General features: G+C 42.6%; 1 protein-coding gene across 2 annotated transcripts; it reads left to right on the forward strand.

The window, feature by feature from the left end:
• Window positions 1-3,529: 3,529 nt before the first annotated feature.
• On the forward strand, window positions 3,530-26,893 carry LOC128309406 (D(2) dopamine receptor A). 2 transcript variants are annotated; one of them, XM_053045781.1, is made up of 8 exons: window positions 3,530-3,577; window positions 13,811-15,160; window positions 18,768-18,992; window positions 19,111-19,309; window positions 19,413-19,646; window positions 23,396-23,684; window positions 26,055-26,278; window positions 26,349-26,893. In XM_053045781.1, the coding sequence occupies exons 2-8, from the start codon at window positions 14,059-14,061 to the stop codon at window positions 26,533-26,535; spliced, it is 2,460 nt and encodes an 819-aa protein (XP_052901741.1). In that variant the 5' UTR covers window positions 3,530-3,577; window positions 13,811-14,058; the 3' UTR covers window positions 26,536-26,893. The 2 variants fall into 2 exon arrangements, with proteins under 2 accessions (XP_052901741.1, XP_052901742.1); XM_053045782.1 differs by lacking the exon at window positions 3,530-3,577 and having other exon boundaries at window positions 13,487-15,160.

Genomic DNA, 26,893 nt, shown 5'->3' on the forward strand with positions numbered 1-26,893 from the left:
CTATCGACCCAGCGTTTAAGGGAAGTATAATTTTCTTTCTCTCCAATCTGCGCCGATAATGTCCACCCTGTGTCCCGGTTTCCGGCGATGCCTTTGGCCAAACCGTGCACTGAATATGCGAGTACCGATCGGAATGAATAATCACATATGTCATTGTAAATTACAACGAACGCCCCCTCCAATCGGAGGAATCTCGTGCTGCCCCGGGATTATTGGAAGCGGGTGGATGAAAAAGAAGACAACAAACACATACACACGTTTGAAGTCATCTGCCCATTTGCAATGGTTGCACACGCGGGTGGATTTTTCTTTGAATTCCAGCGCCGGTAGAAGCTGCGTGGAATGTGATCATCTTTTTCCGTGCATGCATACAACGGTGTGCGCGTGCGCTCTTTTCGCGCGAGGGCGAGATATGATGTGGTCGCAATCGAACGTTCTATGAACGCGATCACGAGCAGAAGACGAGACACAGTAAATGCATTGGTGCACGGTGGAAAAAGTAATCGGGCGTGCCGTGCCGTACGGCAATCGAACAACCGACCGGAATCGATTGAACTAAGCTAAACGAGAAAATGAAGACCACTGGCAAGATCGATACAAAACAAAAAAAGTCTTATATTCATTTTACACAAAAAGCCTCCTTCGACCCATTTATCTTTGTCAGCCGCGCGAAAAGCGCGCGCGTTTTTCGCCCATTCGCCTACCGCAAGCCGGTTTCACGGTTGTTCTGCTCAAATGGATCAGTACCATCATCATTGGGAAGCTTACGACCGGTTGGCAAGCGTTATCCCATGCTCCGTTGACCGGTCGCTTCGAGAAAAGCTACAAATCAAACGGCTAAGGCTTTACCGGCAAATAGCGCTCGTAGCGATGAAGAAAATGGCACAATGAGAATGAGAACAGACGAGCGGCTGGCACTCACATATGTTCCTCCACACGGTAGCAGCCAAAATTGATCTTGATTTAGGCACTGACCTAGACACAGCCTCCAACATATTGTAAGGGGTTTTTCTTCACTCGCAAGGGGTAGTTTTAATACGGGGCTATACGAGGCACTCTCCACAAAAACTTGGTCCACAAATCCGGCAGAAAAAAACCCCGACGATAAAACACCTTCGAAACAATAAATCGTAGTTTAAACTTTTATTACTACATACTGCTGCTGCCAGCAGACATCTGCTGTTCCGGTGGACCGTTCGTTCCGGCTTCCTGTGCAAAACTGCCCACCCCAATCGTGTGGGAAGTACTAAATCGATCAACCGAACCAAACGAATTAGTATCGTTCTTCGACGCGCTGTGGGGCATTGGATATGTGTCCCTTTCCGTCCCGACCCCCGTTACGATGCTAGACATTCGGAAGGATAATTAACTTCCAATGAGACTGCAAACACCACTCGTCTTGATTCAATTTGCCACCTGTATGGTGATTCACTCTCACTGGATTTGTAGTCCAATCCGATTGATTACTGCCGGACCGCTACTAGCACGGTCGAAAGGCAGCTCGATGACACTTCTGAACACACCGTGGTTTTTCTTCGTGCATGTGCACCATAGGACAAAGACGAAATAGAAATCGTTCGCCTGTGTTCGGGGTGGTCTAGGGATCGGATGAACGGATACGTAAACCGGCAATCAGTTCGAGTATGTTTACGATGCTGTTGACACCGCGCACTGTGCTCCTAGCGCATCTCGTGGTCCGTGCGTGTCCGAGTGCGTTGGGTGAATCAACAAAGTCCAACACCCCGTTGGGTTTTCGGGCGGATGTGTCGTTACCCTTCGCCACGTGAGAAGTCATTAGAAGTCATTACTGCACGAAGAGGCACAATCAAGGTTTTGATCGACGAGGAAGCTTATTTGGTCGAGTGGTGGTTTCTGGCGTTTTTTCTTCTTCTTCTTTTTCGTTCACCTTTTAAGATGCGTTCAGGTGTGTAAGTGTGTTTGTTCATTGCGTAGCACATTTTCTGATTTTCTTTTGGTGATTTTTTTCCCCCCTTCATGTTGATGTTGTCGGCGATGATTTAGAAGTGTGTGGTGTGTTTTTTTTATAATATTGTTTTGGTTTGTTTCTAACCAGTATACATTCGTTTTTTTTTTTGGCAACTACTTCTTTCTATGCTCATTACACGAACACGGACAGAATGGTTTTTTTTTTTGCGTAGAAAACAATCATCTTGCTGTGTTCTCCGGACCTACGGAACGATATGAAATGCGCTTTACCGCACGTATATTACCATTAGAATAGAATATTATTTTTTCCTAATTTGCCACAACAATTGTTGACGAGGATCTACAGCGCACTCACTACTAACGGACATGATTGGACATAATTTGATGGACACTTAGGAAGCCGGCTAAAAATTGTGACCAAACTCCGCTGCGTACGATCGCCATGTGGCAACGCCATTTTTGCTGCTTCTTTTTGGGTAATCGATAAGGGAATTACATTTGGGTGAACTTTTTCCTCTTGGCACGAAACTAACCCGCTGTTTGAATTTCAATTTCTTAAAAATAATTCCATAAACACCACCAAGCATAACAAATGTTATTAAAAATACACATAAAAGTCTTTTTGAACAGTTTAATGAATCGCATAGTTTGTTAAAAATAATACATGACGATGTCTTTTTCGTATCTCAAAATATTAAATATTTTAATCATAATTAATCGTAATTAATGCTCTTTTTGGAATAGTTACAATGTTTAATTTTAAATACTTAAAACCTTTATAATTTTGTTTTATACAGAAAAGGTCTGTTATTAATTAAAAATTAAAAATTAATAATTCATTTAATTAATTAGGTAAGTAGTAGTAATTAAAAATTAAGTTAGTAAGGTGGAGGAACATACATTTTGTGGAAATAAACCGCAGTTGCCGTCAGTTTCTAAATGGACGAGAACGTTTCGTACACATCAATCGCTCAAATTACCACCCGAACCGATTCTACCCGCTCGTGTGAGTTACCATGAGTGACTACTCACTGCTAGAGATGGGTGTTGTGGTTTAAAAATATTTTGTCTCGTTTTGAGTTAATTAAATTGTTATATTTCTTTCATGTTTTTGAATCATTGGTTGTAAATATGTTACACTTCTTTACACTTGTTTCAATTAATTATATGTTTCCAACAAACTTTAATGGAACAGATAAAGTAAGTATTGGATTTCATTGTGCGCGCTCATCATGAATAGGCTGCAACAATTTGCTACTCACGCAACATGATTTCCTCGAGGTTTTTTTTTTTTGCACATGAAGTCACCCATCGTATGCGCCACCCATTTTGACCATCTCTAGTGCAAAGGCAACCGCTCGGAAAGCGCCCCGACCGTGCGATGTGAGTGCGCAACACTCATTCCGACCGTGAACGCCGAACGGTTCGGTCGTGGCGTGCAGAGTTCAAGCGTAGATCGAATAGCGTATAGACCCGAAACCGCAAAACGTGCCGTGTCAGCTTCCCGTTTCACCGTGTGGTAACGACGCCGCGGTGTACCACTCTCGTCAAATTTTTTGTGCAACACAGCGAAAGAAGGCCAACGCACAAGTGCACAACGCGTCGGAGGACGCGAAAGGTGTTTGCCGAGGTAACAGCGCACCACGTGGTTTCATTGCCGCACGTTTGCCTCCTTCGGCTGCATACCAGTCCGCTTCCTGCATAGTTCCGCCGTTAACCGATGCAACCTAATGCAACGGTTCGTTAATGCAGATCTCGTCCCAACTAGTGGCGGTTGCTGTACTAGCATCAGCAGAGCATGTTTACCCGCTTTATCCGAAACATCCGGCCTGCCTATACCTATCGGTGGTGGATTTATCACACGTGTATGGTGTGTGTGTGTGTGTGTGTGTACGTGTGTGTGTGCATGGTCGTGTGCGTGTTTGTGTATGATTGCGAATCGTAAGAGAGTCGGTTTCGGTTTTTTTTTGCTCTACCGGGTGCAACCTTTCAATTTCGCAACATTCTCAAAAGTGCAGCTCTAGCATGATTCGTCACAACCGCCGGGAAGTCAGTGAATCGGAAACAGTGCTGCACTAGTGGAAACATCTTTTGCTTTTATACCACCCTGGGCGGGGGGGGGGGGGGGGGGGGGGTTTTGGAGGGTACGGCAAGGTGGTGGGCAAAGTCAAAAGGTGTCCCAAAAAAAAAAAAACCTGTCAGCACTGCTCTCAATCCTCCGGTGGTGGTTAATCCATTGAAGATGGTGATGCATGCTTAGGAGGGCATGTGAGTGTACGTACGTATATGATGCCAGTGCATAGCAATAAGGTTGCGCCGTACCGGAAGAAGCTGAAATGCAAAATCACTCAATGTCATTATTTGCACGGTGGTCCCGTTTTCTGCTGCGTACCGTCGTGTGAATAATCAGGTGCTTGCTGTGCGCTTCGCTACAGATTGAACCACTGCGCTCGGGGTGCATCCTGCACGTAGTGATCATCGTTACCGGTCGATGCAGTTTGCCACGTGGAGAGTGTAAATTGGTTTCACAAATTCTCAGGTTCAACGTAATCCGTTGAATAAGGGTCCACTCTATCGAGGCGAGAGCCATTACTAATAACACAGAACTGTGCATTACAGTGGCACCTCGTTGATTTACCTGCAGCTACGCCGAAGAAGTGCAGCTACCATCGAAAAGGTGCTTCCCGTGTCGACGAACATGTGGTTTGTTAGCTCTCAGCAGTGCGATTATCTGCTCTTGTTGAAGTGATTAATGGTGAAAGAGACGCTCCACACATTATGCTCCAGCGTATGCGAAAGTACACCTTGAAGGATACCAGAATGTGCCAGTGTCTACGTAACCTAACACCGGTAATAAATCGCATTAGAAGCATGTGAATGAATCCTAAAGAACGCCAGAGAAGTGTTTGTGTTTTCGGCCGTCAGTAATTGTGTAAGTGAATTTTACAGCATACGTGCCAGTGCATTTGCGCTGAAACCGGTGTTCGTTTTATTTTTCCGCTGTACTGAATTCACTCGTCAAAAAACGCAAGATGACACAAGTGCATCAACGCTGCAGTTGCACCCACAACAGCCAACCTGTCTCGTGCGTACCGTTCGTAGCTTATCGTCGATCGTATCAATACTGACACCGGTGGGGTTATTGTTTGCCGCATCCGACCGATTGTGGATTCAGCTTGTTTGTACGGGCAGTTGCCCAACCTAACGCTCGAGTGAGTCGATTAGCACCAGCTGTCGTGGAAAGTGTTGATTAATGCATCTGGAACACAGCGTGCGCCGGATATCTGTACACAGCTCCCTTTGCCGGGTTAAACGTGTGGTAGAGTTTTCGTATTGTACGCACCGAAGGGCACTTAAACTTCAAGTGCTTTGACATGTGGCGTACATGTTTTGGGTAGCGATGTTGATAAGCTGTGCTTCCCGATGATGTTTACATATCAATTTTCGTTAGTTAATTTCTTCCACTAAACCTTGCAGTGATGTATGGAACATGGAACGCTTGATTCTGCAAAAAATCAATGTTAGTTAACGCTTCTTGGTACATTATTTATATAAGAGGGAAGAAAAGGAACGTAAATCCTAGCTAGAAATTACAAAAACATAATTAAAACAAACAAAAACTGAAAAAAGGAAACAAAACCAAAGTTCTATGAACATTTAAGGACTTAAGCAATATCCAGAACGGTTTCGTTAACAAACAAAAGGAAGGGTTATGATTCGCTTAGTATTACTAATATTCATTTGTGCCGGTAAGCGGAGTGATTGGAAAGAAGGAACCAGGGCGCAGTCGATGTTTTGAAGAGGAGTACTCCATGGCGAAGATTTGTTGAAACACAAACCACATTTTGTATCCACCCGGGAGGATTCTGGTGCAAGTTAATGAGCCCCGATTCATCTTGGTATCCCGGTGATGATGAAAGCTTCGGTGAGCTGGATGTTGGTACGTTAGTTCAATGTTCAACCGAACCAATCGTCAGTTAAATGTCTGATATGCCTGTTCTAGGTTTGCGTTATGAAACCTCTCAACTAGTTGTTAATCGATTTTTTTTTTCCAGAATGTATGCTACCTTCATAACAACTTTTCTGTGGCATGGGTACGTCGTCGTAACAAAGCGAATGTTCGGGATTTCCAGCATACACGATATCTGCTGGCCTCGACTCATGGACAATATTTTTCGGCGACATACCTGCTAAGCAACAGTGCCTCTGTTGGGATAGCTGGCATTTGCGGATGAAATCCTCCATGCTGGCGGGGAAAGACTTGGTGACAGAGAGTATATCTTCAGATCCCTGCCAAAGGAATAGACCAAACGTCAGCGAGTCCTTTGCTGTACATATGGAGCATAGATGATATGGTTTTGGAGTGTGCTTTACGCTCTGGTGCCACATGCATAAACCACGTAAAAAACGTTCAGCCAAAGAGAACCATTCCAAAGGGCTCCCTTCTGCATGAGGTTGAGATCTCTGTCATTTGATGAAGACAGACCAGATGCCGGAATTGTTTGATAACGATATCCCATTTGTATCCCATCGCTTTGCGAGTATGATGGCCAATAATTTGCATCCTTTCCACGATTCTAAACCAAAGAATAGTGATGATATTGACTAGCGTGATATGTCCAACATTAACAGCTTCGATTTTATTTAGCGTTTGGTTTAGCACCATAGCATAATATGACTTGCTCTGATAATATGATCTGCTCCATTTTTTTTTGCAGGAAAGGTAACAATATTTACTAATTGTATCCAATTTGTTGCTAATATAGGAACAGTTGGAGGTAAATTTTTATGCAAATTAGCTATGGTAGAAGTATTAACAAAGCATGAAAAATTGATAATTTCACTGCTAATTGAAATTCCAATTGATGACAATCAATTTGATTTATGCATTTCAACTATGGATGACCGAACTTGATCGGTAATGAAACACGACTTCACTAATAAATTTTAACCTCACGCTTACCTTTTTCCCCAGGGGGTGTATGCTCTCTGTTTACCATCGTGTGGATCACCCAGTGGATACTATTACATACGTTGCGCCAAGGTTCGCTCTTACCCTTTTACATTCGCATTCACTTTTTGGCAGATGGGAAACCCTATTTTCTACGCAATTAACTCTGATTATTGCTCCCGATAATAGCCGACAATGATTTTTCTGTCTGCCGTCCCCGGGATGTCTCCCTGCGTTCGCATTGTTTCCTATCGATTTCCACCCATGCCTTGAGCCGTATGGTGTGTTTTCGGTAATACCCGCATAAGCTTAAATCACGGTGAATCCCTCTTGATCTTATCCTTGCCTGATAGTACCTTTTTGTAGGGCTGCCAGATACAGATATGAGCCAGATATGAGCGTGTTTGTGTGTCGGTGAGTGAGCTGCTGTTGTGGCTGTTTGTGCAGAAATGAGCAGAACCAATACGCTGCGAAACCTTGCCGAACACGTAAATAACATCTGGTCAAGGATCAGTTGCGGAACAGCAGGGCAAAGGGATGCTATGCCATCGCAAATGAACCACTAAAACACTCTGCCGAAACCCCTGGGCCCCTTTTGCAAAGCAATCTTGGCGAATTAATAAGATGTACTTGTTTCATCGCCTACCAAACAACCCCGATCGACCAGTTGGTGGCTAACGAGAGCTGGCAGTTTTTTAACGAAAAAGCCATCACAACCCTACCCATGTCGATGGATATTTTGTTATTGTTTGGTATTGGCGAATGTTCACCCCCGAAACTGCCCGACAGGGCTGCCCGTTGGGCTCTCCAGCGCTAAGAAGATGGTGTACTTTGATCGTTGCACCCGACCCACTTCTTGGCAAATCTTCGCCAAACTAATCGCCCCCTTTGCACGGTGCGTAGCTGTCTAACGGTTGACTTTGATCGGTGAAAACGGTGGCTGCCGTACTAGGCATGTTCTCGGAACACTCCTTCCGTAGCGAAGGGTTTGATGAGATTTTAATCAAGAGACAAGGGTTCTACTAACACCGGATACTGTCGGATGAAAAGTGTTTGCTCCCCGTCGAACATCGGAGGGTGGATACATTCCCGAGGAACTGATGTCTATTGCAAAACGTTTCCACTTTGGGCTGCGTGAAAGGAACGTGAGTCAAAGGGGGGAAGAAAATGTAATCCATTCAATCGATAGTAAGTTTCTGACATTGTATTGGATTTTTTGTTGTTGTGCAGAGTACGCTTAAAAATGACCAATTAAGTTTAGCGGTTTGATCTATTGGGAGGATAAAAACGTACGATACAAATTGTTTAGAATAAGATTGTAAATTCATAGAACGGTGAAATAGAGCTGATTAATTTAACTCATGTTGTTCATGTTGTTTAATGTTTATTTCTTCAATACGTCCACGAAGAACAGGTTAACGGTTGATAACATCAAAGGAATTCAGTGGTTTAGTTCTAACTTTTGTCGAAGCTTCGAAGTCGAAATGAAAAGAATTTTTAAATTGGAACACAAACCTCACGACATCGAACTGAGAGAAACATTGCCTGAATAGCCCAATTGTGGCTATGAGTTGGGCGTTAGTACCGCACAATGTGTTAGGTCGAGCTTCGGGCAAAGTTTTAACGGCCTCTAGTTGCTGTGCGTGGAACAGAAAAAGGGAATCTCCCAACTAGGGATGGATTATCGGTTGTTACAGGTAGTGTCCTTGCTAACAAAAATTATCTGGGCCCTGTTGCGCTTTTATTCTAACAATTTGAGACCCACACCACGTTGGTTATAGGTTACCGACATGAATTTGCATGCCCAACCTAACATTCTAATGTCGTATTGCGAAAACTTTTCCTGCATCTTTTTAGATTGGTATAGAGAAAAGAATGTATATTAAAATCAATAATTCAGAAATTTAGAATCCAGTCAAAGCAAAAATGTTCTCGGAACAATAAAATGCCAAAATTAAAGATTGCAATGACCCACTTCCGAGTATTCATAAAAATTGGGTAAAACTTTATCGTTCACCGCGTCTAACCATTATTGCACTGAATACTTTCACATTTGATGCTGTTGCTGTACCAATGAACCAGAATCGATATTTTCTCCCCTTTTCCATTCTCAAATCATCGCTTTGGTAAATTGCAATAACTCTAAGCAGTCACCATTGTGCCGTGATTGGCCGAACACTTTGTGGTCTGTATTTTTTGTTTCTTTTTTTTTATCAAAAAAATACTCCCCGATCCTTTTGGCAACAACCACGTCCTATTCTAAACAATTGCTCTGACAACAATGCGCACGGGAAGAATCTTCTCGAGCACTTTTGCGAAGAGTGCTTTTTTTTCATTTCCATTCCACGTTCCATGCTAAGAGCTTTCCAGCGAACCGATTGTGAGTGAATGAACCGTGTTATTTACAAAAATAGTAGTCCATCTCATACCTTAGTTCTTGCCCGAAGTTAGGTTTTTTGTCATCGAGATTTTTGAATGACAATAAAAAAAACTGCAAAGGAAGCAATTTATTCGATTCTCAAGGTCCCAAATCTAGGAAAGTCCGCTACCATTAGCCGTACTTTATCGGGACGACAATATCAAACAAATCCCTCACAGCTAGTTCGTTAGCATTCCTACACGTTTGGCAAATCAAACTACCCCGAGCGATATTGTCAATCAATATGCAACCGAGTGTTGTATTCGCCTAGAAGAGTTCTTCAGACATTTGTGCGGGGACTGCTTGCTTCATTCGGCAGTAGACATGTAGTTGGAGAAATTTAAATATTTTGAAAGGCAATACTCCAATTTGATGGCGGAAGTGCTTCTAGTGAATAGACGCTGCTTGATAAAACTGTGCACCGTTCTGAACTGTTGGCAGTGGCCAGAAAGTACGAACCATTACACCGTTTTACTAGATCCCTGATTTATTTTACCTCAGGCCAATGGTTTGTAAATATGTTCACATTATTTTACTACTTTCCAACATCGCCCCCTTTGGGCCACTCTACTGTGCAGTGGTCTTAAAGTTTGTACACATATTTGCATTTGTACAAACAGTTCCCTTGGCTAATGTTGTCGAACGGCTCATATTTCCCATCGTTCGTTAATGTTTGGCATCGTTTGGATAATGCTGCGTAGTACCTATTTATAGACTTCTCTCTCCTTAACGCTGAATCACGAGCAAAAATTATCGTTTCCTTTCTTTCCTTTATTTTCTATTTGGCCACAATGATCACATCGACCGTTCGGACCAATACCGGTGGCACGACACCTTTCCTAAAAGGGAACATTGCCGGAACGTAGCTTATTGAGTTTATTGCACTTCTAAAGCCTTCCATTTGCAGTTATGTCGTCTTCACTGGTAAGGGCTTAAGATTATACCGATACGGGGTACAGACAGCAAATATTGGTTCTCGTCAAGGGTACATTTCATTAAAACCAATACTAGAAACGTTAACTTTTACATCAAGAGACTCTCAAAGCAGCTCAAAGGTATAACTTTTTACAGAAATTTTTTTACTTTTACCTTGTGTTCAAGTTATTGTTCAACACAACAACTTCAAACATTCTGCACAACGAAGCGTTGAAATGGAAATTAAGTTTCAGGAAAGGATCGATATTAATTGTTGTTTACTTTGCTTTCAGATAATTATGATGCAATGTTTTGCATCATTTTAAGCTAGACTCGAGGCTTAAATATTTGAAATTTTTAGTGGATTTTTTTGTTTCCTAAAGTAAGCAATACTGTATTATAAATACAAGTTATATTTTCGCAACAGACATCGGTGTAATTTGAAAAGAGCTGTGTTTATGATTCTGCTTCGGGTTGTTTAGAGAACTAGTTGAATTATAATTAATGTTTGTACTTGAAATTCGCTTTGCAGTATTCACAATTATTTTTCGCTTATCATACCTAAACAAGGAGGTTGGATTGCATAGAAGTGAGGCTCATGAACGAACGTCATATACTCATGCAGTAAATGATGTCAATCGTTAAAAAAATTATAACATAAAATTCATTAAAACATGATTAAAGTTATACAGCAAACGGACACCGCTATAACAAGAAGTTGAAAAAAATATTATCAAAACAATAATTGTAATGAGTCAGGATGTTGACAAACGTACGAAAAGCTAATTGGAAATCTTTATTTTTTTCCAATAATTGGCTTTCACATACGGAAATGCATGTGTAAATCCCAATAATGTATGCTTTTGGTTACATACTAAGAGAAACAACCTGAAACATGAACATGGAACATGATTTGCCCCGCTGACACGTGTGGTACAATCACAAAGTGAACGTTTTCGAAAAATATTGCACAATTTTCCGTTGTATATACCTTCGGACACCTCGATTAATCGATAGATGTATCGACTTCGGGATGAAGCGCACGCTACGTACAAACGTATAACCTACGGAAAGCAACGCCAAACACCACGCAACGCGTACAGCAGACGACAGCGATAGATTTGTCGCGATGATGTACTGCATCGACCGTGAAGCTTTAGACCACAGCTTGAAATCTAAACGCCGCATTACACAACCCACAACGATAAACCTCACCGTTCGGGTCTATGGTCATGCGGGGCCCTACAACAAAACTGCAACTGGTTGAAAGCCACCCAGCGGTGTAATTGCCGATGCAGCCTGCCTGTCATCGCCAACACCGGTGCCACTCGCCACCACGGCAAGCCTTCCGTTACCCGAGCCTCGCGCTAATGTCAGTGTCGGAGATAATCTGCGGTTATGTTACCACTTTGTACTCGTTGAAAGTATAGATTTTAGGGCGAGCGCACACACGATCCTCGCACAATGCCGTTCGCCGTTTCGGCTTACATACTGGGCTAGCTCCCGGTGTAAGACGGAAAGGCAGCCTCGGTGGTAATGTTAACCAGCGGTTTTATTCCAGTCCATATAGAATGCACACCACAATCGACGCATGGTAGGAAGCCGAAAGTTCGGGCACCGAAGGATGCTCAAAACGGTACGGAACTGAGCGTTAATCATGGTGATTATGATCGGCACCACTAACATTCGCTACCGGTCGTTCGAAATTCGACCGGGAACCGAGGGACTGGGTGTATTTGTGTGAGTACACGGGAAAAGGTGTACGGTTTGTGGAATTTGCGTGTTACACAAACATTTGCACTTCTGTGGAGGTGTGAAGCTCTAAAAGATGAAAATCACATGTCATTATTTGATTGGCATCAGATCAAACAGAAGCTGTTAGAAATCAAATTTCAATGTGGAAAGTGTGATACGAATAGTGTGTCTAGTTATGAGTTATACACGAATTGTTTGGCCTAACACATAGATCGCGCTAGTACATTTAAATCCAACCCATTTTTAGTTACTACCAACCTTCAAACGAGTTCTGTGGAAATTTGACAGCACTTGGACAATAACCTAGTAGGCTAATCCATTTTGTGTGACGCAACTTTTGTGTTTTGAGTAATTTTGGAAAAGAAGGAATTTCGCGTGACACAGGGTATCCCGCAATTATTTGACAGTTTTCCATCAATTTTTGAATCCGTCCCGAGATTTTTTGACTGCGTCCCATCAATTTTTGAATTCGTTCCGAGGTTTTTTGACGGTTTCCCATATATTTTTGAATTCGATTTTCTCTAAACTTTTTTCACCACAAAGATGACATATGGAGGCCAATGGCCAACGGATTGCATCTGAAGCTGTGACCTTCTCTCCCTTATCTGTGGTGCATTACAATTGCAGGATACTGTGGTTAAGCAAAAGATATTTTATTTAAAGTAGCACTTAAAACTATTTGGCAAAACGTCAAAAATCTCTGAACGAATTCAAAAATATATGGGAATCTGTCAAAAAACCTCGAGACGAATTCAAAAATATGTGGGACGCAGTTAAAAAAATTGTAGGACGCATTCAAAAATTGATGGGACACAGTCAAAAATCTCGGGACGGATTTTAAAATACCGAAAAACTGCAAAAAAATTGTGGGATACCCTGTAATAAAGTATTGCATTTTAAAAGGGAACAAGAAAATCGAAGTCAAAAATATTTCATTTTCATATGGTTTGGAATCTTAATCTGCTAAAGTTAACCTGTAAACTTACTTTAAAATTATAGGCGCATCAGTGAAAATTACTTCCATTACACCAAAAATGTGTGAGCCTTGAAGGGTTGGATAAAAAAATCACCTTAAATTACAGTAATCAATGCACAATAAGCTTTATATGCTGTTGCAAAGCGAACGAAAATAACATTCAACGAATTTATAACCTCTACAAGTAAATTTACAGTTCATACTGATGAGATACTGGATTTTTCCCCCGGTTTAAAATTCCAAAACAATAACAGAGTTCTAAGGTTATTTAACTTTACGTAGTTTTTTATATTACATTTTTATAAAAACTTACATTGTATAATACTGTCCAATAGTTACACAAATCTTACAATTAGACAAGCTTGTGTATTTGGAAGAAATGTTTCAACGTTCTAGAAATGTTACTCATGTTTAATTCGAAAAATCAACAAAACGTTTCTATACCGCCACAACGACGTTACCCAACCGGGCACTTTTGAATATTTTAAGCGTGCTAAAAGGCCTACTTCTCGAAAAAAAAAACTAAAAGCTAAATCTACAAAGCACCCGTCAAACGAAATCCATCCAAAAGCATCTCGTCTCATCAACTTGGTCGACAGAAAGGACAGCGCTAAAATGGTGTACGATAGCGAACAGTGGTTCATCGGTGGTTTCACATAATGCTTGTAGATGTGGCGTAATTTCTTACCCAAACGTACTGCATAATACGGGTTGGGCTCGGATCCGTTACTCTCAAAACCATCTCCATGTGCAATTTCAATTTAAATATTTATTAGGCTTGTGCAGAGCTGGCGTGCTAATATGTATTATTTTCATCCTCCACTGCTCTCTCCCGCTCGGTACACAGGCATTTGACTTCATTGCATCGGTTCAGCTACTCCCCGGACACTTTCATAACTGTTTGACGAATGCGTTAGGATGGACCGTTGGCAGCATTGCAGCCGGGCTTTGGCAGTGATCAGTCACCGCACCGGTACGCGCACCACGCTGAGCTGAGCTCGTAGCGAGAGGAATTCTGTCTCGCGCGCGCTGAGAGTGTTTCTTCGTCTGTGTAACGCATTTAATCGAAGACGACAGTGTAGTGAAAATTCCACCATGGACGATGGAGACATCTTCGGTTGGTGGTGTGACAATTGGAAAGCGTGGCGTTACATGGTGTCCTGTGCCAGCTATAGCAACAGTTCGTCTTCGCTCCTTTGGGGCCCCGACGTGCTGTGCCGGTTTGACGACGGAAGTGTACGGACAAGCACAGCCACCGGCACCGGTGACGGTGCCGTCGAGCTACGGACAGGAAATAGTACGGCACCGATCAGCCTTTACCAGGCAGCTACACAGTGCTATCAATCGTTTAAGTGTGCCCTGCATTCCTTGCTTTCCGGCAGTGATCGACACACCGAGGAAGTGCGGTGGAACGATGCGCTGTACGAGTGTGCCCCCGAACCGGTATCGCCGGCCAGCTGGCAGCTACCGGGTACGGGCTGCAGTGTGGCCGCCTCACACAACATAACGCTGATCGTGCGCCAAGTGTTCCAGCCAGTGTCGGAACTGATCCTGAAGCTACCGAAGCTCTTACTCCAGCTGACCGAGGTCAGCTACGGTAGCTTAGAGCCGATCGATACCGATCGTATGATAGCTGGAGGTTGCTGGAACGCTTCGCAAGCTCTCTTTTACGGTGACTCTAGTCGGTTGCTACAGCAACCGGACCCTGTTCCACAATCATCGCAGCCATCGCGCCCCACCCCCACAGTGCAGTCCCATCGACTGGTCTGCGGCAATGCAACCGGTGCCGAGAGTTCGTTCTTCGAAAGTGATGCGTTCGAGCTGGTGAGTGTGTCGTTGCTCGAGCCGATCCAGTGCTGGATGAATATTGAACTGCAGAATGCACTGGTGAGCCACTCGTGGCTGAACGGTGTGGAGCATTCGGTAGCGGCGCTGGCGAGCTGGAACCAAACACAGTTCATCGATGAGATGCCAGTCGGTGGTGGTCATTCGTCCCAGGACCGTTACGAGTGGAGTTTCCTGTTTGTGATTTTGTTCATATTCGCCGGCGGACTGGGGAACATTCTCGTCTGCCTGGCAGTGGCGCTCGATCGCAAATTGCAGAATGTCACCAACTACTTTCTGCTGTCGCTTGCCATTGCGGATCTGCTCGTCAGCCTGTTTGTGATGCCACTCGGCGCCATTCCTGGATTTTTAGGTAAGTTGTGCAAGATAAAGTAATATGTAGAATTTACGTTTTTTAATTGTGCCACATTAATTGATCATTAGAACGGATCGGTTGCCAAAACATCGTTCTAACACTCGGGATGTAAACAGTTCCTTTTATTGCTTTTATCCTTCGCATTTCTACGGCAAAAAACCGGGGTTCAAACATTCTAGATTAGGGACCACCACGCAGCAAAGAACTGCCGGCGATAAAGCACTAAAACGCCAATATTATTACCGCCCGATACAGATACAAATCATCATTAGTGACGGTGCTTTGCCGTGCGCCGAGCAATTCGTACTCCATGTGGAGTTTGAGCGCCGGTAAATCATTGCCTCCTGCGGGTGCCTTAGACCCATTTGTCGGCATCATTTTCGGTCGGTCCGCAGCTAACCGTATCGATAGAGCGAGGGCTGTTGCCGAATTTCTATTCATGGACCATTTAGAGCGAATATCAATCAATCGTACCGTTCGCTATTCTCTCGAGATATCGCTACGAGACCGTCGCCCTTTACGAGGGTGTCGAACGTTCGTTATTCAAAGGGTGACAGTTCGCTTATAGCGTGTGTACCAGCGGTTCAATTTCGGCTTCTCCCACTGGATGGCGTACGCTTTTTGTAGCCAAAACCGCACTAGGGAGCGAACGGTTATCGCCCCAAAAACAAGCTAACGCCACATTTCCCACGGTTTGTTTTGCCAGTTGCCGGCGCTCATTCATTTTTGCATCTATTGGATGAAAGGAATTGTGCGCTTTTTGTTTGCTATCCCTCATGTGGTTTGGCAAGAAATGTTGCCGAATTGTTTTTTGTCATTTTCGTGGTCGGGATGGGCTTTGTACCGACACTAGCTGTTTGCAGCTCGGACCCCAGCTTTTCGGTGCCATTTTCGGGGCACTACGGGTGAGGGTGGGTTTACATTCGTTACAAAAACTATGTCCTACATTGCACGGTGGAATGCGCATCGTGAAAACGTGAAAACAAACCACTGAATCTGGACACAAGGCGGAGTAATGGCGAGATGGCAAAACATTGACACAATAACACAGTGAAGCGAGCTTTCTAGCGCAAAAAAGCAAACAACTCTTGCGCTGGGAATGTATGTGTGTGTGTTTTTCGGCATGTGACTATATAATGAGGAAAAAATGTGAATTGAATTGTAAATCCAACCATTCGGAATGTGGGTTCACGGTCGCCACGTCCACCGTTGCAAGCAAAGAAGCTGCTTGGTGGAGGCGCCTGGTACCGCACGTATAAGACGAAAGCGAAAGCTTCCATTTGTTGCGAACATCCAAAATGACGGTAACCGGAGCGCTAGCCGAGATCTTTTCCCAACATAGGCTTACGACTGCCGGCATCCGGATGATGGAGGTCGCGTGAGGCGTGAGTGGCAATCGTGGTCGCTACATCTGCGCACGAAAGATTTATGGCGACCAGTGGCATTTTCTCCTATGCGCCATTATTTATATCACGTTTTGTTGGGATTGTGGAATCCGCTCGCTTTCACTTGTACTCGTGGCTACACTGTTGCAACCGTAGCTGCAACCTCCGTGCTCTACATCCAGTCTAGCTCCGCTTCGGTTCGTTTGTGCCAAGCATATTTTGTTTTGCGCTTGGGATGGCACGCACCACAGCCCAACGGTGGCTTTTGAAAGAATTCATTCCAAACCCGGTAACACCGTTACTACTCACTTTCGGTAGTGTGTCGAATAAATCTGGCACTGGTTGTAACCGGTGATGTATGTGCTGGGTTGTGGGCAAATCATCTGCTGCTGAAAAGAGCAAACATGAAGCGAAACAGCCATTCGGTGCCATTATAGACTTTTTTTTAGTTTTTCCTCTTACGACCAACACCGCTAGATGGTTGCGTTAGGGCAACAGGACTGCTAACACAAACCAACCTGCTTTGGATGCGGGGTGTGCCAGAAGCTCATCTCCCGATGGTACAATTTACTATTTCAAAATTTCAACCCTATGCGTGTGACGAATCCAGTAGGTAATACGGTTTTGACAAACTAGTGAGAGAGAAAAAAAATATCAGGAAATGGCATGTATCATAAGGCACCAAACTCCCAGCTACAAGTTTACCATTCTCATTCTCATGCAACGTATGAGCAGGAGCTTGGTAGAAAGTTATGTCGTTGAAGCAGATTATGGGCCACATTAATCAACTTTCGCACGTTGCTGGGATGTGTGTGGGTTCGCACCATTGTTACGAGTTGCCGTACATACTATGGACGGTTGCTACAGCTGGGGACAATAGACAAAGTAGCACACCTGGTGTACTTGTAGATGCAGGAAGGAGTGTGTGATAAATTTGTGAATGTGCTCCAATCTGGCCCTTTCAAAGATTTGGCGGTATTTATGTGGGTCAGTGCATATAAATGAATCCGATCTGTCACACAAAACAGCAAGTTAAACGATAGATCTATGAACTGGCCAACGGTCAATTAAAAAACGAATAGCAAAGTCTTTTTTTGAGTAAAAATAGTGTACATTAACTCAGAAGTGTATGAATGCGAAGGAGCTGAAATTCGAATTGTTGGATTGCTGTCAACAGTAATAATATATTATTAATTACTCTTTTATACCTACAGGAAATATGTTATATGTATGACACTATACGTATATGTATATTATATGTATATGTTATATGGTTATATGTTATAATATGACGTGTGGCATAAAAAAACCATGACTGATTGTTTTAATTGTAGCTTAGTTACTCTCCCCAAAATCAGTTACACACCGCTCAAACAATTGAATACGCTTCATGTATCGTCAAACTCACAAGTGTTCCACTTGTGAATCCATCCACTTTGTCTCTCGCTCTATGGTGTACATAATTGATGCGTTCGAGTATAATATTATGGAATAACAAATGTTTTTAGTTCTAACCACGATATTACCGATACTTTCAACCAGAATAAACCAAATAAATGGCGATATCAATAGAAACCGTAAAGGTGTTATAAACCACATTGCAAAAAATGAATATGTGGCAGTAAGATTGCTTCACTACACTTATACATTTCAAATTTCGTTTATAACTTTTTCGTTGTTTTTTGTTTCTAATGAAAAACTTAAAGTTGTTGAAAAATTTGTAACCTATACTCTCCTTTACCAATGTGTCACTTCATACATATTGTAGGTGAAGTAGTCTATGATACCAGTTTATAATTATAATTAAAAAATGTGCAATCTTTAACTTGATGTAATTTACTTCAAAACTTTTTTTTGTCAACGAAAAAATTGTCTTAATTGTAGGTTGGGCTTTCAAAAATTTTGATAGCTTTCATTTAATGTTAGTTACAAATGGACAATGGTTTTAATGAGAATGACTAACCCAATTTCAAAAATTATGTAATCACGTTTCGAGAAAAAGAGTGGTTTATCTTCTTGAAGTCTTATGTTCATAAATAAGCACAAAAGGTTAATGAATGCTGAAAGCTGTAACTATTTTATACCGTTCAATTATGGATTCTGTTTTAAATGAAATAGTTCTTTTCTAGGATTTTGTTCTCAAACTCTGACGTATTTCACTGTCTTCACAACGGTTGTCTTCACTGTTTTTCAATAACCAACCAACACTTTTATTCCAGGTTATTGGCCATTCGGAGTCACGTGGTGCAACATCTACGTTACATGTGATGTGCTGGCCTGTTCGGCGAGCATCCTGCACATGTGCTTCATTAGTCTCGGCCGTTACCTGGGGATACGGAATCCGCTCGGCAGTCGCCATCATTCGACAAAGCGCTTGACGGGAATAAAGATTGCATTAGTATGGCTGTTGGCAATGCTAGTTTCCAGCTCCATAACCGTTCTAGGTGAGTCGTCTGCTAACGAAAATGGACGTTCATAATTTGTCTTTTCCACGCAACAATCGTACCTCCGCCATTAGCACCAATCAACACTGACGTTAGCATCCGTTGTTTTTACACGCAGGCATGATCAACCAAAACAACATCATGCCCGGCCCAAACGAATGTGTCATCAATAATCGAGCCTTCTTCGTGTTTGGCTCGCTGGTAGCATTTTACATCCCCATGGTGATGATGGTCGTAACGTACGCACTGACCGTGCAGCTCCTACGCAAAAAGGCGCGGTTTCTCGAACAGCATCCGGAGGGCGAACTATTCCGAAGGTAAATACACAAGGGGCCAACCATCTTCAAACTCATTTCCCCCCTACACCCCTTAACCCATTCGTGCACTCCGTTCCACCGCTTACTTTTCCATCGTTTCCAGACTGGGAGGACGCTTGGCATCTTCCAAACACTCCAATAACTCTCAAAGTGATGGCTCCTCCACTTCTAATAAAGCGGTCGAGATGAAGAAATTCACCGTCAATAACAATAAGCAGCCGGCATACTCGCAGCACGACTCGTCGCCACCGTCTTCGTTGCCGTCGGTGGCAGCCGCACATAGTGCGCTTCCTTGGCGATGGCATGGCGCCACCACCGGCACCAGTAAATTAGACAGGTACGTACAGTGAGTTATTTGAAGAAATTTTATTGTTGCAGGGCAAGAATTGAAAAACAAACAGATCATATTGTATCAACAGAAACAATCGTTAATTTTGTCGTCGGAAACATCACACAGATCAAACAACCACAGATCTAGCGATTCTACATTCAAATGATATGAAACTTTCTAGTCCTTCAAGAAATATCCCAATACTAGCGGTATAGCAAATCCTTCAAAAGGTTCCAATTGCATTCAAAATTTAATAGACACTTTGGGACAGTACGGCAGTAGGCAGTCCTTGATGCTATAAAACATTGTTAAAAGTTATACGAATAATGTCCTTCGTTTGTTACTCTTTGCTGCTCAGCAACTCAATAGTATCGAGTAAATTGAAATTTCGTAGTGCTTTCGAAGTGTTGTTGTGCTATTTCGTTATCAGAAGATAGTCTTCCTTTAGGTCGCATGATATGAAGTTATTCAAGCTAACCAGTGCATGAATACTCAATTTGTCAAACCCAACATTACTATACTGGAAGCGCAACCTCTACCACAGATGCAACTCGCCTGCACAAAACAGTTTTGTCCCATTCGTTTTATGAGACTTTGACAAAGTACGCACAGAGGGCAGAGCGTTCGGATGGTTCGATAATTTCACCGTATCCACCCGAGCTAGTGTGAAAGGTCGCAGATGGCAGACCGCGTCCACCACGTGGCGCCATCTCAAGGAGAACCATCATCCATCCCTTTGACACTTTCGCATCATCCTGCTACCGAAGTATAGTGGACATTCGTTTTTATTTTTTCAATGCGTTGTCCACCGCCAGAATGGTGGTAGCATTTCGTGCATCGCATGCTGAGACTGTACGGGTAGATCTTTCCATCGTCTGTCGCTTAACTATTTGATTTAACATTCTATCGGATGGATGGATTTCTGTTTCGTTCTTCCCATCTTACCGTGTGACTACTGTTGATTCTTGATTTTTCACATAAAAATACATACCTAAAAGACGGACAATGTAGACATCTAGCCATTTCCTTTATCCCGATCGTTTGTTTAAGAGTCTTATTTTCTTTGCCATAGGATGGAATCAAAATGGAATCGTACAAAATTCCCTTTCAATAGTATAATCGCGTTTTGGAGTAGCTGTGCTATTGGCAGCGGCAGATCAAACGGTAGGCGGAGTAGGCGGTCGCCTAGGGCCTCGCCGTGTTGGAGACCCCAACAAATTTGTGCCGATTGTGCGATTTTTTAAAATTTTACAGCAGAGTTAATTTATAGCAAAAAAATTAATTTAAAAGGTAAAAAATTGATGAAAAATATCTTGCTTGATTATACAAAACATTTGTTTCTATGTGATAAATTAAATGTAGAGAAGAATATCGACTTTGTGACTTTCAAGTATAAACGGAATTGAAGGATTTCCGAATGTATAGTACCAGGAGAGCATCCACGGAAGAGGTAGCACCTAGTACAGCAATTTTGGTCGAAAACCGCCGAAAGGTATGCAATATTTAAACACTAACGTTCCCGTTGGCGGAGAAAAATTTCTTCGAAAACTACCAGTTTCCGAATGTATAGTACCAGGAGAGCATCCACGGAAGAGGTAGCTCCTGGTATTGCGCCGTAAGGTATGCAATGTTTATACACTAACTTTGCAACCAACTTGCAATGCAATGCGCCTCAAGGTATACAATATTTAAACACTAACTTTGGCGCCAAACTTCGTATGCGATGTTGAGAAACACTGCATACAACAAACTTGCATGCAACAAATTTGCATTGCAAGTTGGGTGCAAAGTTAGTCCCAGTGGGCAAAATTGTATGCAATCCCATACAAAAACAACAGGGTCAATTAAGGGTCTACTTGGGGACAATTATAAGAGTTTTAAATGACCCACTTGCGTCCAAGCGCTGTCATAGTGTGCGTGTGTTGCGCCGCTGCTGCCGTGCTTCTCACTACTACATGCGCATTACCCTAGCCGTGCTTTCGGATGGATTGAAAAGTGACTCGTGGAAAAATATCGATTTAATGCGTAATTGATCACACATTTTATTGATTATTTTTGACATGATTGCTCTTAAAAATTTTAACTATTATTACCTTTAATAATGCTGCATGTTGCATAGGTGAATTGATCACCGGACCGTCGCAAACTGAAGATGAATGTTGTTCCCATACTGCTTCACAAGGAACTTTTCAATCCTCTCGTCTGGTTTGATGACAACGACCGATCCTTCCGCGCACTCGTTAACTTCATTACCGCTGTACACTTTAATAATGAACCGATGATACCGCTGCTCATTTCACTGATGGTGAATGATGACTGTTATCACCATCTTGCTTACACTATGAATTTACAATCTTCTCGGTTGTTGTGATGGCAAACAAAACTGCACAATTGGTGAATCATTCCAACGCCAGCGTTTACACGGTCCGATGATTTGCTGTTGAATTAAAAGATGAAGATTCCTTGAAACATATTTGCCCGAGATATATTTGCGGGAGTGAAACCAGGGGAAACGACGGGATCGCGTACAAGTTTGCCCACTGGGGTGTATAAACATTGCATACTTTTAGGCGCAATACCAGGAGCTACCTCTTCCGTGGATGCTCTCCTGGTACTATACATTCGAAAACTGGTAGTTTTCGAAGAAATTTTTCTCCACCAACGGAAACGTTTGTGTTTAAATATTGCATACCTTTCGACGGTTTTCGAGCAAAATTGCTGTACTAGGTGCTACCTCTTCCGTGGATGCTCTCCTGGTATCGGCAATCTGAAAACAGCTGGTTTTGTATGGAATTTAGTAGCAGCCGACGGGAAGTTTGAGCGAGATGAAGGATGCTTTCCGTTTCATCCATCGTCGTTACACTAGTGATCGCTCTCACGGGTTTGATAGTATGCAATGCAATAGTGATGGGCAAATTTATTCCACACTGCAGGTGTCACCTCTTGAAAAACATGTTTTCCTGGTATCGCAAATCTGTAAACAATTGTGTTGTTCATCGCCTAAAACATCAACATGAGCGAAACAGGTTTCTAAGAAATTTCTCTGGTTGTTACCGTAAAGTAAACCGATTGAAAACTGTACCTTAGGCGAAAAATCGTAGAAGGCGTTGGACTAATCAGGAATCGTAAATATACGTAAATCGTAAAAAATGTGATCCAAGTAGTGGCGTTATGGTTCTCCTTAGCGCATACAAACGTTCATATATAGACCAGCTTACTAAGCCCGTATACAGAACTCTCTGGTGTACGCAAGGAAGCTTTCTTTCCGAAATTTTTCTGGTTTTGTTAAATCATGTTTGAAGTACACCTCGCTAACACCGATAATGCCGTAGCAAAATTATAGACCCCCCTTTAAAAATTCCGCCTTAGGCCACCAAGGGGATTGATCCTCCACTGGCTATAGGTTCATCTGTTTGACAAAGTTGCAATTCGTTTAAATCCGTTCACTTACGGAAAAAGTTTTCGTTTGTAAAAAAATCCCATTCATTCCGCTCACTTCGTTCTGTTGTTTTATCGTAACACGTAAAAGGTAAAAACTTTTACCTCAAACACTGAAAATCTCATTTCTGGTTCATAAGTCTACCATTGCTGTCAGGAAGGACTTTACTGGCCCTTGTAAAATTTACGACCTTTTTCTTCCCATTTACCACCTTTTGTAGTCCGTTAATTACGTCAACTCTCACTCAATTATGCATTTTTCTTGCTCATTTTTCCGTTCTTGCTGTTTTCCATACTGGCTTCCGGTCTGCTGATAGAATGAGCTCAATCAAAGGCAGCATGTCGCATCCGCACCTTGGCTACAGTAACGGCGGAAACCGCACGATCATCGGCGGTGGCAAACGCTCCCGAACCGTCTGTGACCAGGGCACCCAAACGCCGGACAGCATCGAGCGTGAAACGAGGCGCCAAAAATTCTGCTCCTTCCGGATACACCTCAACAGCGTCCCGACGCCAGCGATAAATTTCAATTTGAAGTTTCTTGGCAGCAAAAAGCGCACCAACTTATCGGCGAACGCGGTCGCTACGGAGCAGAAGGCCACCAAGGTACGGTACGGTATGCGGCTGTGGGACGATGGAGTGGGCACGAAAGCACGGGAAGGTGGAGGGAGAGGTGGGACAGACCGTGGGAAACAAAACACCTTTGCATTAGTGCTTCCGCCGAGTAGGACGAACGATGTTCTAGGTGCTAAATGAATTTAACTCTACTGTGCATAGTTGGTTGATTGTAACTCGCTCGGGACGAACAGATTTTTATAAAGCAAAGTAAAGCGCACGGGCATCATTTTGGTCCTCCTTCTTGCCAATTTGGGAAAATTCCATTACAACTTCATGCACCACTGCTAAGTGATCATCATGGATTCAATCACGTACTTTTTTGATTCACTCTGCATTTTCCAACACGATCGTAGTTTGATCGATGTCATAAATGTTGCACGCTGCGCTGGACAAATTTGTACGAAGAATATTAAATTAGTTGTGGCCAAAGTAGGTAAGCGAGGAATCCTCTGTCAAAGCAACCAGTGCACAAAATGGTTTATTTATGTAGTGCTAGCGAGATTCCATTTTCACTGACATTTGAAACTGGAAACTGTGCCACTCATGGGATTGAATATTTAATGCATGCGACATTAACTCTGTGGCAAGTGTTCAGCAACGAATTATCTTTCCAAACATAGCCACAAGTTGCGAAGGAGCACGATCGTTGTGAGTCGTTTTCATTTGCTTATCCAGTGACTTCACGACAAGTCCTCGGGGCCAGTTGATACAAGGTGTGAAAAGAAAATGCCGAAGAAGAAAAGTAAGGAATCTCTCCCGCCGGACATTGGTGTCAACATTGGAAGGGCGAAGAAACACGTAATGAAAGTGGACAGTTGAGCGTCGACATTTACGCTTACTCGTAGAAAGTTCGAAATGGAAGAAGAAAATCGCTTCCCCTAATGCGCTGTACGCCTTCATTTCCGGTTCGCAGCGGTCAAATCTAGTTTGTGCCATAAATTTGAGCACTGGTAAACTTGTAATTTTCTTTATTTAGTTGCTAAATCGGCAATTGTAGGAAAATCAAAAAGATTTGATGTAGTCTTAAAAGTATATATATATATAATTTTTTATTTTCCGTAGCGTTAACCAAAAACCCGTGGAGATATTATAGTGCAGGGTGAATTTGAATCATTAATCTAAATCTCTATTCCAAAGATTCAGTAATTTCTATGGTTCAATGATTTTAGGAATACTTTATTATTTTTATTTATGAGATAAGAATTGTTACAAACATTAGATAATAATACAATTATTCATTAATTTTAAAAGTACTACAATTTTTTAATTTTGGGCCAGCAAGCATTAAGAAGCAAGCGAAAAGTCATCCATTTGCGATGGCACTGTTCCAAATACTTCCTGCCGGGCTAGGGAAAAATAATTTGATTTGCGACATTTGATATTCTGAACAGTATTTAGCGCTATGCACCAACGCAAAAGAAACTTTTCTCTGTGCCAATGAGACGGTGAGCGCATAACATTAGTCAAATGGGTAGTGGATTGTGTGTTTTATGCAACATCCAGCATTTGTACGTAGCGTATAGAGTATGGTACGATGCAAACAAAACTCATTCTAGCTTAGATGAGTCAAGTTTCGTAATTGTCAATATTTTGCTCTGTTGATGCAGCATGCCCAGCACGGCGAATGGCTTTGATCTTTACACTGTGACCCCTCTGAGGTTGGTACAATGATCCAAGTTTATTCCTGTACCTACACACTGTTCAAACAATTAACTCAACTGTGTAAGAATACCACGTATACGCTCGATCGCATCAAAATGGAAGGTTTTTTGCCCTTCGTTGAAATTTTCCTCCCTTGACAACACACGATATGACAGGGTGGAAAGCACCGGCAGCTCGTGTGAAAATTAGGAAGTAATTTAAAAGTTTCACATTACACACAAAGCGAACTCCAATCACGGGCTATGATTCGGTTGAGCTAAGTGAGGAAGTGAGATGCAGGGAAGTTTCCTAAAGAGCAATAAAAAGCGCGTTACAAAACTTCACGCTGCTAAAGTGGGGGAGGAAAACAAAGTCCTGCGGCGGATATATTATGCCAACCTTACGATGTCGTCGCTTATCTAGCACGATAAATTGCACACAATGGACTGTTGGGTTACATCATGGGGGTTGTACCATTCAGTTTAATACGACACCGATTTTAATGCCTTACGTTCCAATCGACGTAATGTGTGCCTAATTAACGACGTTTATTGCGACGTTTCTTTTCTAAGCTTAGAGTGGCAAAAGTATTATATTTGAAATTATATAAATTAACATTATTATCAATTCACTGTGTGATTTACACTTGGGTTGCTTTCGGAAATGCACATATAAAGCGGATCATTTGCACTAATTCATTTTCCTTTTCTGTTTCAGGTGTTGGGTTTAGTGTTTTTCACATTCGTGTTTTGTTGGGCCCCGTTCTTTATTCTAAACATTATATTTGCCGCGTGTCCGGAGGCAAAGGTTCCGGAGAGGATTGTCAGCATATGTCTCTGGTTAGGTTATGTTTCGTCGACGATAAATCCTATCATTTACACGATCTTCAACAAAACGTTCCGGGCCGCGTTCATTCGCCTGCTGCGCTGCAGATGCGAACGGTGCATATGGATGTCCATGACTGCGTGAATGGTGTTTAATTAACTTGGCATTTTTTGTTTTGTATTGCAGCTCTGGACGACCACCAAGATATCGATCGGTTACGGATAGCCGCGGTGCGATTAGTCTCTGCACACCGTCAGCCTTACCGTTAGCCATATCACTGCAAGGGTCATCACTACTCACGCCTTCCACTACGCAGGCCACTCCTCTAAGCGACTTTCGCGGAAGTTACGAAATCACGGACGACGATTGTTGAACAAGATCGAGTTGATCCGTAGGGTCCGTATTAAATTTGTTCCAAATGTTTGGAAGCAACGGCTTCCTGCTCGAACACATGTAGCCTGTAGTTCAGTATGTAACCGAATGTACAAACTACCACACCTGTCAGTCGGCAGTTTCACTCCTCCCTACCACCCCCTTCCATAAATACCCGTCCCAGAACGTACAAATAAGTTCACTGATCCTACCGATGGCAGTTGAATAGCAATCATTTTAAATACTTAAAAATGTACTAGCACATAACTGTTACGGAACTCCACCAAATAAGGCTTATAGGCAAGAGAAATAAGAAAATGACAGTATTTTGTAAGGCAATTAGCGTTGTTTGAACTGTG

Source organism: Anopheles moucheti, chromosome 2 (genome assembly GCF_943734755.1).
Source record: "Anopheles moucheti chromosome 2, idAnoMoucSN_F20_07, whole genome shotgun sequence".
Taxonomy (NCBI): Eukaryota; Metazoa; Arthropoda; class Insecta; order Diptera; family Culicidae; genus Anopheles; species Anopheles moucheti.